We start from the raw sequence: 15545 nt of genomic DNA on the forward strand, positions 1-15545 counted from the left end.
CATCCAAACAATACCTGATTGGAGTTCAGTATTTGAACCCTGCTAGAGAGTACTTGCTATTCTGTGTTTTTAGGGAATGTGGGTCTCCTGGGTAAAAGATACCTCAGTTAGAAACATCTTTTTCTGCTTGTTGGTGAATTTTTAGAATAGGGAGATAGGCTCCCATTTATTTTGTGGCATCCGGATTTGCGGAGAAAGATATTTAACTGAAGGTTGAGTTGCATTTATTAAGAAGGCAGCTTATCTCTTATTGTGGCCTCTGTGGACATTATTTAAGAGTTCAATGCTTAGCAGCCATATCTCCCTGCAACTCCCAACTGGCAACCCACTGAAGCTAAACAGGTGTGAGCCTGGTCAGTACCTGGATGGGAGACCACCTGGGAAAACAAAGGTTACTGCTGGAAGAGGTGTTAGTGGGGCCAGCAGGGGGTGCTCATCCTGCAGCCTATGTGGGTCCTAATGCCCCACTATACTGTAAAAAGGCGCTGACCTTCGGATGAGATGTAAAACCAATGTCCTGACTCTCTGTGGTAATTAAAAATCCCAGGGTGTTTCTCTAAAAGAGTAGGGGTGTAACCCCAGTATCCTGGCCAAATTTCCCATTGGCCCTTACCAAATTTCCCATTGGCCCTTACCAATCATGGCCTCCTTACCAATCACCCTCTATGAATTGGCTTCATTTCTCTGTTCTCCTCCCCACTGATACCTGATGTGCAGTGAGCGTTCTGGCACACTATGGCTGCCATCGCTTCATCCAGGTGGATGCTGCACATTGGTGGTGGTGGAGGGGAGTCCCCATTACCTGTAAAGCGCTTTGAGTGGTGTCCAGAAAACCGCTATATAAGTGTAAGCGATTTTAATTATTATTAGTAGCAGTCTGAGGTTTTCTGGGTGATTGGGAAGTAAGGCCTCTGAAATGCCTTGTTTGTACATTTTGTAAATATAGTAACTTGTGTGTATATATTTATAAGTTACATATACAACATATATTTATGTGTGCATGTTTTGTTGTGTGTAGTGTAGTGTTTGTCTTGTCCTTGATAATAAACATTTGTTTAAACAAGTGTGTCTGGAATATTATCCTTTTCACCAAAGTTGTGCCAGAGAATAAAGAATTCACATGCCTCTAATTATATTATAATTAACCATTTATAATGCTCGGGTATATTCTGCAGAAATCACTTACAAGTTGGGGGTTATGAATAATTATTGTACTTATTGACTCCAGTCAATTCCTGAAATTCACCATTTTCATAGCTCCCCATTTGTAACTATTGTACTGTATGTTTCACTTTAAGGTAATACTCAGAAAACGTCTGAGTCACAGATCCCACATGTCACATTATACATAACAAACACTTATTGCATAGATTTATATTTGTACTGCTTTTACAATGTCACCTGGCAACTGCACAGGAGAAAAATAAATAAATTAAAGGTGCCACCTGTCTCATACACTGCCACTGCCAATCGCTACAACCAAGTCAAATAAGGTTTGAAAAGTGGAAGTAATGAACTCTTAGCTTCTTACTTTCAGAGTTAGTCACAATCCACCCAGGGAAGCAAAACACAAGAGACGATTAGACGTTAAACTCTGACACAACAACTTTGGACAGCAGCTAAATTAAGTCAGTTCAAGCCAACACCATAGACATTTCTGTCGGCTCCTCTGCCCCTCAGACCCGTCTTTCTGAGTTTCCTGATTTAATATAATCTACCTACGATGGACTAGTCACCTGTCCAGGCTCTACCCTACCTTGTGCCCATTGCTTGCCAGGATAGGTTCTGGCTCCTACACAACCCTGAAGAGGTTACAAAATGGAAGGATGGATGGATTTAATATAAAAAACCAAACTTTTTTTCCAACATTTTAGTTGCGAACACCTTTTCTCCATAGCTTTCCCAGGACATTCTTTTTCCCCGTCTTCTCAGGAGCTTAGACTTTGAAATTTCCCAGACCGACTGTACACAAGGCAGGACTGAGGTCTGTGACTTAACAAACTGGGAGCCAAGTCGAGGGGTTTAACTATTATGAATCTTTATTTCAGGAAGAGGTGAGAACAGAGCACTTTTTTACAAGATAGACCTTTAAGATTTACAGACAGAAACTGTAGACCAGGCCGTCAATGTGGTCTGAATGTGGTGTGAATTTCAACCACTCTGTTCGGTAGAAAGATCCATCCATTTTCTAACTTCTTCTTCCAGTTCAGGGTAGCAGGGCCATCCTGGCTCTGGGCACAAGGCAGCATACACTCCGGACTGGATGCCAGTGCATCGCAGGGTTCCCACAGACACACACAAACTCCCGGCAGATGGCACCCCAGGTCCAGAAATGAGCAATGCTAACCATTGTACCACGGTATCATTACACCAACAATGCATCTTGTTGATTAATCACTTAGAAAATGGATATATGGATGGTTTTGTTTCCCTACTCATTGCAACTGAAACAATTAGCTTTTAAAATAATAAACAAAGATTATGCATTTGAAATATTGTTTGAATGTGAACATTTTATTACATTTTGTATCCTTACAACACAGAGTCAGAGAAAGGGACCTGTATACACACTGTTTTGTGCCATTTGTCAGTGTAATTTATAATATTGTGAACAGCAGGGACAAAGCCTGCTACTGTACATCATATAAGCTATATAAGCTATATAAGGTAGTTGTATGCATTTCATCAACAACCTTAAAAATCATGCTTCTTTGACAAAGCCAAACCTTGAGCAAAAATGAATAAAAATCCATATATAACATCTAAAAGCCTTAACAGGTAGCAGGAAAGAATGTATACATAAAATATCAACACTAATTATACAATAATAAAAACCTAAAATGTACTGTGTACAGCTTTTGAACATCACAGAAAGTATGACACAAGAAAACCTGACAAGAATAAAATCATAACTGCCTCCGCGGCCTCAAAGATGTAACTCAGCTGAGCTTTCTTTGCATAATATAACTGAGTTACAGTTTCACCATCACCTGCTATACGTCACACATAACCAGAAAAGGCACTTTTCATAACTGCAGCTGTGTCAAAGCCAATCACAGGGCAGTGTGGACAAAGGTTTTAAAAAATCTAATTCTTTTGTTTGTTTTAGGACAGGGGTCTCAGACTCAATTCCTGGGAAAAATTATAGAACAATTCTAAATATGTCTGATATAGAAAAAATAGGTATATAGTTTAATTTCCTCCTCAGGCTTGAACAAAACCAGAAGACACAAGGCCCTCCAGGATCTGTGTTTAGGACCCCTGCCTTAGGGATTATCTGACATGAATCACCGCCATCAAGTGTAGGCAACCTTGTCAGTTCCAGTGCATTGTCATTGCAACACTGTCATGTTGATCCCATCAGACCTTTAACTGCATAAGATCCAATTGACCCTGCTGCAGCCAATGACATACATACTGTATCTGAAAGATCAACCAGGATAAAGATCTGGAATGGAACAGAAAAATCAAGATTTCTGATGCCTGACTAGTGTTTCTGCAATTCTGCAGCCGGACATTCTTGAGTCACTGTTTGTGTTTTAGCACCCATCGTTGATAGTTCAGACACAGAATGTTTAAGAAGCAGAAGTCGCTTCCTTTAAAAAACTAGTGTTGATCTCAAGTCCTGGAAGGCTAAAATGTATTTGGGTTTTTGTTCCTCCTCTATTATTAAAAACCTAATTGAGCTACAGTACTTATCATCTTAACTGAACCAATTCTGAAGCTTCGAGAACTTCTTCAAGAACTGGATACTTTTCAAAGTACTTCAGCTACTGATGATTTAAGAAGACCTGTAAAACCTGCTGGATGCTGGCTCACCCTGGAGGACTGCCCCTGTGCACTTATGTTCAATAGCAGGAGAGTCCATCCTGATCCTGAAGGGCTGGCCTGGATTTCTAGGTCTTGTTAGAACATTTTAAATTGGTTCAATCAAGCCAATGATGAGCTGATTTAGGTTTCTAAGGGCTGGGTTTGCAATGAAAATCTACAGATTAACCTAAAGAAAACCTGCAGCCTTCCTAGAGGAGGGATGGAAAACCCTGTTATCTAAAAAAAAACCTGACAATAGTCTTCATGAGGTCTCACCCAACAGTCAACATCATGTCTTTATCAGACTGTTATCAGCTCTAAAGGAATAATTTGAGAACAAAATGCAGGTCCAGTATTGTAGATGTCAAAACACTACTCCTGCAATGGTCAAGTGTTTAGATTCACACTCAACCTTTTGCAACTCCAACGGATATTTTCTGGTTAAACTGGGTGGAGTACCAGAAGCCTCTTTGGTGAACGGTAGAGATCCACCGATCACTGTCAATGTGATAGGTGGAGCCTCAAACTGTGCAGTGCAGTCTGATTCCTTAGTCAGGACAGTCAGGACGGGGTCGCCTGCTCCTCATCACCCCCTTCGCTCTGGATCATCTCCACGATGTGCGTGAGGTCAAGGCTCTGGGTCAAGACATCGAGCAGCATGTCGTCGTTCTGGACCCCTTCCATGAACTCCTCCAGCGACAGCTCGCCTGAAACAGACACACCTCTCGTGTAAGCCAGCACCTCCCGCTGTTTGCAGGCTCTCCCAGCGATCTCACAAAAAAAGCTCAATGATCAACTCTGCAACATTAAAGGGGAATGTGAACATACACACACCTTTTCTAAATAAATCACTAATGCATACACTGCCTCTGCAGATTCTATGTTCTTGCGTGTTTTTTCACATTCTGATACTTACATTCAGATTAATTTTAAATCTAAAAGTGTTTGTCTTTCTCAAGAGCATCGGACAAATTACAAGACTGACTCTGATTCCAAGCTCTCTGACCTTTGCAAGCTGTGTAAGAAGGATACCTTATCCCATCCCTTATCAGAAAGCAGCTTAATTTGGTGAGGGGTGTGATAAACCAGAGACTACTCTGGCAGCCACAGGTGCTGACGGGACTGTGAGCACATGTCCTCTCTCGTACCCAGACCTGATACATGTCCATTGCAGAGCCCCAGAGAAGGGGATTGTAAACAAGCACTCAGACCTGGCCAATCAAATCTAAGAGGTGGGATGTTGTTCTCCCAGCACACTCTAAAAAGATGTGTGTCTGATACTCTGATTTGAACCCACAACCCATCAGTTTGCATTCTAGAGCCCTACTCACTACTCAGTGCAGCTGCCTTGTGTTATCTTACATTTTTTGATTCAACAAGTTACACTCTATTCCCAGTTGCACAGTGTATCTTACCTGTGACACTAGATAAAATGTAAGTTTTTATGGAAGACATATAGGAAAAAAGTACCTGCTAAAAATGTGGCCAGCTAAGAAAATCATCTGGAAAGCACCATTCATAATGAGAACAAAAACATCTTAAAATCTGTTGAGACAGATTGTACTGTGCATCAGAAAATATGTTTACAGTTTCCTGGGAACCAATGACATAAGTTCAAATTATGGTGTATTTTATTAAAATAATGCAAGAGGAAGGTATTGTGATTGTTTCTGCAAACCAATATGCTTTTAGTCCCACATGGAATTTCACATTGTTTCTCTGTGTTCTTACCATCGCCGTTGATGTCAATCTTGTCAAACACCATGTTGGTGAAGTCCTCCGCTGTCATTTCATGCTTGCAGCCGTTGATGGCTCTGATCGCCTAAGGAAGTGAGAGAAAGGAAAAGAATAACACTCTCAAGGGTTGGAACCCCATCAGAAAAGATTGCGTGGTTTGAACAAGGTGTAATGAGTGCACAGCTGCTAGCTTTCACCCCTAACATTACAATCCTGATTCCTGAAACACAAGTTAAAAGTGAACTGAAGTCAAGGTTAAGTGTAGGACAGCATAGCATTACGACAGCATAGAGCAGCATGATTCAAATCATGCAGATGGGAAGCCATGGAACAGCAACTTCAATGGAGATTGAGGGCATGGAGAAGTGCAAGAGACAACTGCAGTTACTGTGATCCATATCCATTAATGCTACATGGTGCTGTGATTATTTAATAACCACTGAGACTCTATAAATACAACACAAGCTCATATTTACAGAGGTGTTAACATTAATTCCCTGTTACACTTGAGCTTAAAGGAGCAAATTCTAAACCACCATTAAACCACACGTACCCTGATGATGTTCAGCAGCTCTCCCCTGTCGATACAGCCATTTCCATCCACATCATAGAGCTTGAAGTACCAGCGCAGCTTCTGCTCCACTTTCCCCTTCAGGACCAGACTCAGTGCGGCGACATACTCCATGAAGTCAATATACCCATCCTGCCAAATACACACACCACAGGTCATAGGTCAAGGCTCAAGGTTCAACACAGGCAGAAATAAATTCAACCAACAAGCCTGCACAACCAAAACCAAATAAGCCACACCTTTCAGTGAATTAGCTTCTTTCTTTTCCTCAAGGACTTAATCTTCATAGAGATATCAAATAAAAAACACTTAAAATAAGATTTATGTTATTTTCAAAGCCCAGACCCTGCTTCCCTTTATCAGTTCCTACTTATTTTAATAATAACTGTAGTTTTTTATTGTGTTTTATTACTGAAAAAGGATGTAGGTACTGTTATTATTAATACCAAAATAATTAATAGCACTGTAATAACATTTCAGCCTTTGTTAATCTACAAAAAAGTACGTTTGTAGCTTGTATTCTGTTATTAAACTTCAGAAAATTTAAGGGGGAAATGAGCACAATGCAGTACGGATGGTAATGAAAGTAAATTAAAATGAAATAAATGAAATGGTTTTTTGATATAATGATAGACACATGTATCAAACCCCCCAGTTTCTTAATAGTGAAAGAGATGCAGAGATGTGTATTTCACTCATTTGGCTGCTAGGACCTTGTGAATAAAAGGAAACAGAAATCGGACTGTGCCATTTATTATTTTTCTTTTTGTCCACCAAGTGTCATTTCTTCGCCTCTCAGATCCATGTATGCACTGATGCCAGTACCTTTTCTTTTCCTGAGATGTTCAGATATAAACTATGCAACTACACAAGAATAATTTCCTGATTCCAGGGAAAACAGAAAGGGATTTTCAGAAAAACATAAAAAAACACCAGAGAAGAGGACCAGATGTCTGTCTGGTGACCTTAATGTTTCAGTGTGTAATAATAAAAAAATAAAGTAATACCAGAGTGCCTGAGTGACAATGGAAAAAAGAGTCATCTTATTCATAAACCGGATTTCCCTGGTATGCTTTCTGGATTGCGACCCCTGATCTTCCTGATTTTCCTGATCAGGCTCTCATCCCACTCCTGAGCTCTTAATACCAATTTAAACCAAAATAGCCGAGCTCAGACAACAGGATTTAACTGTCAAGGGGAAGGGAGCTGGACCAGTGCTTCTTACTGGCAGATCAGTTCTCTGCAAGGCATGCATTTCCCTGAGGAACACTGCCTCTGGATTGCGGATGCCTTTTGGATAGTGTTTTCAACCTGAATGTCACTCCTGACATGTCTATCTGACAGACCTGAAACTGGTATGAAAAAGAAATATCAGAAATGATGGTCAAAGACACAAGGCAGTTACTGTAAGTTCAAAAGTAATAAAGACTCCCACAGCCAGTCTGTTCAAAATATGACTCTACTTCTTTCTCAACTCTGGTTCTAACGGGATACACTCTGGCTGCTTGTCTAGGGTGGTTCGGCTCAAACTCTCCCAATCGAACTAATAATCATGCAATCATGATCTTTAAGTTCTTATCTTAGGTGACACTTTCACATCACAGGGCCAGTGTTGCCATACTTTGAAGGACGCAAAAGACAGTCCACACAAAATACTATGGAGTGCACAGCTCTTGGTCTGTATCTACTGCATGTAGATGCATTTTCATTAAAAAGGGCACATACTGTAACTCTGCTTTAAAAAAAACACACACAAGTCTAGTTAAGGAAACAGAAAATTGTTTTACAGAAATCAGCCCCCCATCTTACACATCTTGGCCTCCTGAGATCCAGTAGTACCACAGAATCCATAGACATCAATTTATGGATTCAGTCACTGGATACAAGTGGATACAACCCAAAGGAGTGAACATAAATCATATATACTATATGCATGTAAAGTTAATGAACAGAAAACAACAGAAGTTAAGTCTGATAAAGTCATTCTTTTAACCATTTTTGGAAAGTTTTGCAAAGTGGTTGAAGGCAGATTAGGTCTTTGATAACCCACAATAAATTCTAGTTATGTTTGTCCTCAAGGGTTTAAGAAAATTCCTAAGGATTTACTGTATATAAAATATTACTGATTAATTATTACTACTAAATAGTCATTATTATGTACTAATTATATGATATATCATATGATATTGTAACGCTTACGGCCGACAGGCACTGTGTAAGAGCCGGCGTACCAGAGCGGGTGACGTCACCGCCCTTCCCTGTGATAGCAGGACCACAGCTACTGGGCTGTGGAGAGATCTCTCTTTAGCTCACGGGGCTAGGTCGCTGCAGAGAGACGCGGAAGTCCCGGGTTCGAGCCTCCAGTCGGGATGGGGCCGACCAGATGCGGCAAGGGCGCCCGCCTGAGCCCCCGTTGCATTACATTGGTGTCAGAAGTGGGATGGGATAGCCCTTCGCCGGGGACGGCGATTTAAGCGGGGGAGAGTGTAACGCTTACGGCCGACAGGCACTGTGTAAGAGCCGGCGTACCAGAGCGGGTGACGTCACCGCCCTTCCCTGTGATAGCAGGACTACAGCTACTGGGCTGTAGAGAGATCTCTCTTTAGCTCACGGGGCTAGGTCGCTGCAGAGAGACGCGGAAGTCCCGGGTTCGAGCCCTGGACGGTGCAGGGGCCGACCAGATGCGGCAAGGGCACCCGCCTGAGCCCCCGTTGCGTTACATTGGTGTCAGAAGCGGGGTGGGATAGCCCTTCGCCGGGGACGGCGATTTAAGCGGGGGAGAGTGTAACGCTTACGGCCGACAGGCACTGTGTAAGAGCCGGCGTACCAGAGCGGGTGACGTCACCGCCCTTCCCTGTGATAGCAGGACCACAGCTACTGGGCTGTGGAGAGATCTCTCTTTAGCTCACGGGGCTAGGTCGCTGCAGAGAGACGCGGAAGTCCCGGGTTCGAGCCTCCAGTCGGGATGGGGCCAACCAGATGCGGCAAGGGCGCCCGCCTGAGCCCCCGTTGCGTTACAATATATTATTTTAAAGCCAAGGCCTGCTTACCACAAGCATTTCTAAGCAATCATACAGTACATAGGGTTTAAGAATACAGAAAGCCATTAGATACAGTACAAGACTTGCATTGACCTTTTCTATCAAGATACCTGTATAATTTGAAGTTTCTTTGGAGAAGCGCTTGATTATCCATAGACAGGCACTATACACAACATTCTCCGAGTGTAAGGATAGAAACACGAGAAATCTAATGAGACTGGACCAGGGCGGACTGTTCTTAAAGTTTCCTTCTGTGGAAAACAGAAGCACGCTGAACTTGTTACAATGACTTTGGACTGAGCTGTACTTGAGGGATTAAGGGTACGTCGATCAATTTAGCACTTGAACTACAATTTTTCAAGCATTACATCTGAACAACCTTAGCAGCAATTTTAACTAAATATGAGTGTAACCTTCTGATCACAAGAGGGCGATAACCATCGTGCTAATACAAAGGTCTAGTTCACTATTGGAAAACTGTACCACCACTGGTATCTTCACAATCGATATTAATAATGCGCTGCACTACAGTGATCTATCGCTGTATCTATTACGCACCAAGAACTGCGTTTTTTTATCCAATTGCAACACCAAACGGTTATCATGCTTACACTCTAAAACAGCTGAAATACCAGTAATCCGGGGTGTGTAAAGAATTTTTCAACGCTTTTGTAAGACTGCATTTTTTCCAGACTTAAAATGAGACACAGAAAGTGATGACTATCTCATAGTATTAGTAATAGCATTTTTTGTCATTAGTGCTTTCTTTAATAAACGTTTACATTACATCACCTACATTTACAAACGTAGCGTCCCTGCAGCCGCTTTTTCTTCTAAGACAAACTGGCGCAGAGAATTCTCAAGCTCCCAGCTGCGCTCCGAACGCTTTCGTTAGCTGCTAAAACTACAAGGATTGGGTTAGCTTCTCATCTAACAACGTTGCGGGGTCTGTCTTACAGGTATCAGGACATACAGTATGTACTGCTGAAAGAATAATAACAAAAATTTCCTTACGCCATTCATATCGAACGTGTCAAACATTTGTTCAACGTAGGCATTGGAAGAGGCAGAGAGATTCTTCAGTCCGAAGAACTGCTTGAATTCGTAAAGCGTCAGTTGTCCGGAAGGGCACTCGATCATGAACTTCTTGTACCACTGGTGTATCTCACAGGCGGTCAGCTCCTCTACCGATGTGCCGCTGTTTGCATTCCCCATAGCCTTGTCTCGTGGGCTTACAGCGCAGGACGGCGAAACGTTTAGACGTCAGTACAAAAATAAGAACTCGGGAGTTAGTGAGTTTATATCAGTCAAATTAAGACTCTACACCCAGATCCGTCGTTATATTCTCCAGCTCACTCCCCTCTCAAAACCACCAGTATTTGGTCTTGAGGTATTACTAAATGTCTAAATGTGTAACAATAGGTTATTGTTAAAGTGCTTTGTCTCAGCACTGTCTGTACCACTGCAGTCGGTTCTGTGTTCTTCAGAGCACTTTGAGCTAAGACGCGCTGCCAGAAAGATACAAAGCAATTAAGAAGGATTTAGAAGTCCTCTTATTCTTCCATGACCAATCAAAGGCCTGTGCGACTACTGAACTATCTTTAGCAATAAACTGGGCAAAATCGGAAACTTGGCCGCGATTAGCAAGGGACAACCAACTACGGATTTACACACTGATTAATCCTCAAATCCAGTCACAGGCTTTCTAACGCAGTTTTGTTTTTAAATGAGGGTAAACCGTCATTACAGGTAGATGCAGCGCTTAATGGAAAGAAAGACTCTCTTGTTCACTAACGAAAGCAAAGCATATGTTGAGAAATGGAGAGCATGAAGAAATCGGCACGCCACAGTAACAATAAAAATAAGTGTAATGCATCCAAATTAAAGTACAAAATGGAAGCATCCCTGATTTATATTCTGGGCTCAGCACAGTGGCAGAGTGGTATGTTGGGTTTCCTTTTTCGTAATTCACCTCAGGCTCCGTGTGAGTCACTCTCACCAGTAATACGCAGCTTCCTGGTGATGGATAACGGATGGATGTCAGGTGAATCTGAAACCATATTACTTCTCATGCCATTGATTTGCCCTGGAGCTTCTTGTACTCCATTGACGTGAGCATCTCTAAGATCATAAGAGCAACCGGTGTGTGTGGAACACTGCTGCACATTTTTTATGAATCATTGGTGGCAGCGGCCTTCTTCTACGCTGTTGTGTGCCTGGGGCAGCAGCATCATGGCAAGAGATGTAAATAGACTCAATAAACTCCTCAAGAAGGCTGGCTCTGTGTTGGGGCTGAGCCTTGACCCCCTGGAGGTGGTGGCTGAAAAGAGAATGCTAACCAAGCTCAGAGTCATCATGAACAACACCTCTCATCCGCTTCATGGGACTGTTACTAGACAGCGGAGCACTTTTAGTAACAGACTGCTCCAGCTACGGTGTTCAAGGGAACGTTTCCGCAGGTCCTTCCTCCCAGCGGCTGTCAGGGTGTATAACACTGCCCTAGGCTAGGCCTGTTATCTCTTTTGGTCATCTATGGACAGCATGTTGCACTCATGTACGTTTGGACACTGCATTCATATATTGTTTTTACTGTGGTATTTTCAATTTTTACATACCTACTGTATGTGCTTTTTGCACATCTTTTATTGTTTTACAGTGACTATTAGCATATTTCGCACACATCTATTTTGCTAACTATTTAATTTAGTATTCTATATACTTATTTAATCACTCTAATGTTGTAGTTTATTTTTAATTTTAGCCTTTCTCGATGTCTGTCTTGTCTTTCTTGTGCTGGGCTGCTGTAACGCCTCAGTTTCCCTTCGGGATTAATAAAGTCTTACCTTATCTCATCTAACAGAAAGATACAGTACCAACGCAGCAGAATGTCTGTTGGCCACATCCTGCGCTAAATCCATCCCTGCGTTTTCTTACCACCTCTTCCAATTCAGGAGCCGGAGCCTCTCCTGCCAAGCAGCTGGCACAAGGGAGGACACACCCTGGACACGACACCAGCCCATCACAGGGTACACACACAGGCACAAACATGCACACACTCGCAACTAGGGCCAAACTTCCCAGAAGCCCATTTACCTAGCAGTATGTTTTTGGATTCTGGGAGGAAACCATAAAAAAACACAGGAAGAAAATACAACTTCCACACAGGTAGCACCCCAGGAATACACAGGGTCCGGTTCACTCATTCCTGGGCAACCTTCCCTCTCCACACCCTAGAACAGTCCAGGTCCGATTCTATGTCATAACTTTAGCGAGTCCCTGTTAGCATCGTGTGTATTGCCGTGGTGCCCCTCCAGAGCAAATCAATTCAATAAGCTGTGATAAAATAAAACAGCACAGAATATTCAAAATATTTGGCGCCAGGAACCTGTGCAAAATGTGTTTGTTGTGGCAGGAGTCTCAATTTATTCTTGTTCAACTTATTCTTGTTCAATGTTTCTGGGCGGAATCCCTGTGCGCCTCTTCTTGTGATCAGTATCCCAGGAGAAGCGGTAGCCGCAGGTAGATTTACAAGCAGTAAAGAAGGGAGTGAGGGAATTGGAGGTGACCGGAGTCCAGCGGGAGGCGCTCTCTCCACTTGGGGGTGTTCGGCACTCCCTGTGCTCTGGTCTGGGGTTCGCAGGGGGAGTGGGGGTGAGATAACGCCTATCCAAGACCGCAGCCTTTCCTGAGTCACTACTCTGCCTCCTGGCCCAGGAGAAAATGAGAAGGTCTATCTGTTTGTCCACCACCTTGTTCCTGCTGGCGTTGACCGGGGCGATTGTTTTCACTGGGTTCCTCCACACCTGAGGACAAAAGAGAAGCCTCACTAAGTTGTTACGGCTTCACCAGCTACACTTGTTCAATACTCATCAACAATAAAAGTTGCAAAAACGCAGGCAGGGATCATTCTGTGGTTTGCCTATACATACTGTACAATAGCTTGGTGTATTTACCTTGCTGTTTTAACACCCTTTTCACTCCCTTCTCGGTTTAGCAAACTGCAACAGAATCTTTAAAGTATGTCTGTGCATGTTAGTGAACTAGCATGCTACACAGAATGTCTTAGACATTTTGCTCCTCTCTTTTTACTGGTTTTTCCTTCTTTATGGGGAAACAGTTCTATTGTGGAGGAACAAGTAAATGCTTAACCCATGCTGAAAAGAAAAGAAAGGAAACATTTGGTAGCACAACTACGAAAGCTTATTAGTGCCACGGGAAAAAAAAAAATATTTTATATGAGATAGTATCTCGTTTATACGAGAAACGTATTGCATTTATACGAGAAAAGTCTATCGTTTATATGATTATGTTTTCCGTTTAAACACAATAGTTAATTTAACGTAGGTTTGGAAAGCCATGTGATGTCGACTTGTCATAGAAACGGCGAAAACAGTGCACGTTTAACCTGGGAATGCTCACTGACATGGTGTTGTACTTCATGTATACAAAAAAAAACAGAACAGGCGCTCCTTTTTTCCCCAAAAGAGGAGTGTGAGGATTCTACTGTAGTTAAAGTCAATGCTACCATGTACGGAACAATATTATTGCATATACTGTACAGTACAATGGAATATACAGTATTAATATACAGTAGTAGGCAACATTGTTCACAAATTGAAAAACTGAGTTTAAACTGAATAATTTTCTCTTATAAACGAAATACTTTTTTGTATAAACGCAATAATTTTCTTATATAAATGAGATACTCTTCTCATATAAACGAGACTCTATCTCGTATAAACGAGTTCATGTTTTTTTATCCGTGGTGCTAATAAACTTCCGTACACAACACTAGTTTGCCTTGATTTACTGTGATCGAAATTCTACAGATACTTGACAAAGATTAAAGATTATTAAATGACAAACTTGGTTTCTTAAACTATTGATAACCATCAGAGTTGTTAAAATGTTAATGGTGACTTTCAGTAAATTAATCATGTTCATAATTATCATATTTTAATTCCTGGCTATGATTAAGATACTGTATCTCAAGCTTTTGCACAATAGTGTATCTGATCAGCTGTATCAATCATTCGTGATCCTGGCCATGTAGTAATCTACCCCAGTGTCTACTGCTTTTTGTTCCAACTGGGCTCTTAATTACCCGTGCTAATTTATTTCTATCCGAAACATGTTTGGAATTGTTCTCTCAGCTGTTAAAAAGCTGAATTGGATTTGTGATCAGTATGAACCCTGTGCCTTGTGGTGAGTTCCAGGGCTGCCCTCCTTCAGGTGTACTGTAATAGCTGAAATATAACCCACTGGAAGGATGAGCTCTGACTTCACTGTGGGAGTGTGTGATACAGGGTCAATCCCCCCTGTGTCTGCTCATTATTCGTCAATCACCTATTGAGAGCTGTTTAGTCAGAAATAAGGGTTTTAATTCAAAAAGTGTTTAAGAGTTACAGCATAAGATTGTCTGTGCAGACATTGTTGGTGGTGGAAATAACATACATTAGCCCTGATTGTTGCCACAATGTCCTGCAAGATAAAGACATGAAGCACATGGAGGTGAAAAGGTGCTTTACATAACTTTTGACTTCAGAGAGAGCAATTTAATCTTTGGCATTCGGCATACAGTATGTCTCGGTCACAGCAGTTTAATGGGAGATGTCTTTCAACCTAAATCCCTTCCCAGTGAATCCTTTATTCCTGGGAAAACATCACCTTATATTAACCTTAAATGCCTGTGTGGCTCTCCTCTAATCCTCTCGTTAAAAACATTATGATGTCATACCTGGCTGTTCCTCGTTGTAGCTCCGCCTCTTCTCATCAGCATTGTGGCGACTTAAGCAATGGGGAAAGACCCCCTCCTCCCCTTTTGAACTTAACGACTTATACGCTTAAAGGTCTTTCTCACTTCAGAAACAAATCTCTCTTGCTCTGTCCCTTCTTGCTCCAGCCTCTCTCTCCTACAGTGCTTGGGACATCACGTACTAAGTGACATCACAAAGAGACATGACATCGCACTGTATGACATAATCCATTTTCCACCCCAGCTGCACTGACAGCAAGGACCCTCTGTACTTTAAAAGCAGCCTATTTAAAAGGCAGCTAGCTTATCAGAAAATACCAAATTAAAAAGCATAAAAAGATGCATTTTGGTGATCACTTTCCTCTTAAACCACTCTAATATATATTAAAGCTATATATTTAAAAGTACTGGATATCACCCCATATGCACTAAGCACAATGCTGCTTTACATAAGAGAAGTCTTGTTATCTTTCCATTGATTCTCACTGTATATCTTACACACTGAATTGAAACTGTCTAACCTGATTCTCAGACCTGACAAGACAAATGTCTAACTTCTTCATTCTCTGCAGTCTGTCCCTTCACGTTCACAGTTACGTTCATGCTCACATCTAATACAATTAGAGATATA

At 41.8% G+C, this 15545-nt stretch overlaps 1 protein-coding gene and 1 long non-coding RNA gene across 2 annotated transcripts; both read right to left on the minus strand.

The window, feature by feature from the left end:
* Nucleotides 1-2021: 2021 nt before the first annotated feature.
* On the minus strand, nucleotides 2022-10685 carry LOC148658705 (guanylyl cyclase-activating protein 1-like). The gene is made up of 4 exons (XM_088640220.1): nucleotides 10174-10685; nucleotides 6101-6250; nucleotides 5542-5632; nucleotides 2022-4517 (listed from the first exon to the last, which is right to left on the minus strand). The coding sequence occupies exons 1-4, from the start codon at nucleotides 10372-10374 to the stop codon at nucleotides 4372-4374; spliced, it is 588 nt and encodes a 195-aa protein (XP_088496346.1). The 5' UTR covers nucleotides 10375-10685; the 3' UTR covers nucleotides 2022-4371.
* Nucleotides 10686-12215: 1530 nt separating this feature from the next.
* On the minus strand, nucleotides 12216-15176 carry LOC148658706 (uncharacterized). The gene is made up of 2 exons (XR_015940572.1): nucleotides 14897-15176; nucleotides 12216-12962 (listed from the first exon to the last, which is right to left on the minus strand). It is a non-coding gene; the product is annotated as an uncharacterized LOC148658706 (long non-coding RNA).
* Nucleotides 15177-15545: the final 369 nt, after the last annotated feature.

Source organism: Lepisosteus platostomus, chromosome 7 (assembly GCF_059453375.1).
Source record: "Lepisosteus platostomus isolate fLepPlt1 chromosome 7, fLepPlt1.hap1, whole genome shotgun sequence".
Lineage (NCBI taxonomy): Eukaryota > Metazoa > Chordata > Actinopteri > Semionotiformes > Lepisosteidae > Lepisosteus > Lepisosteus platostomus.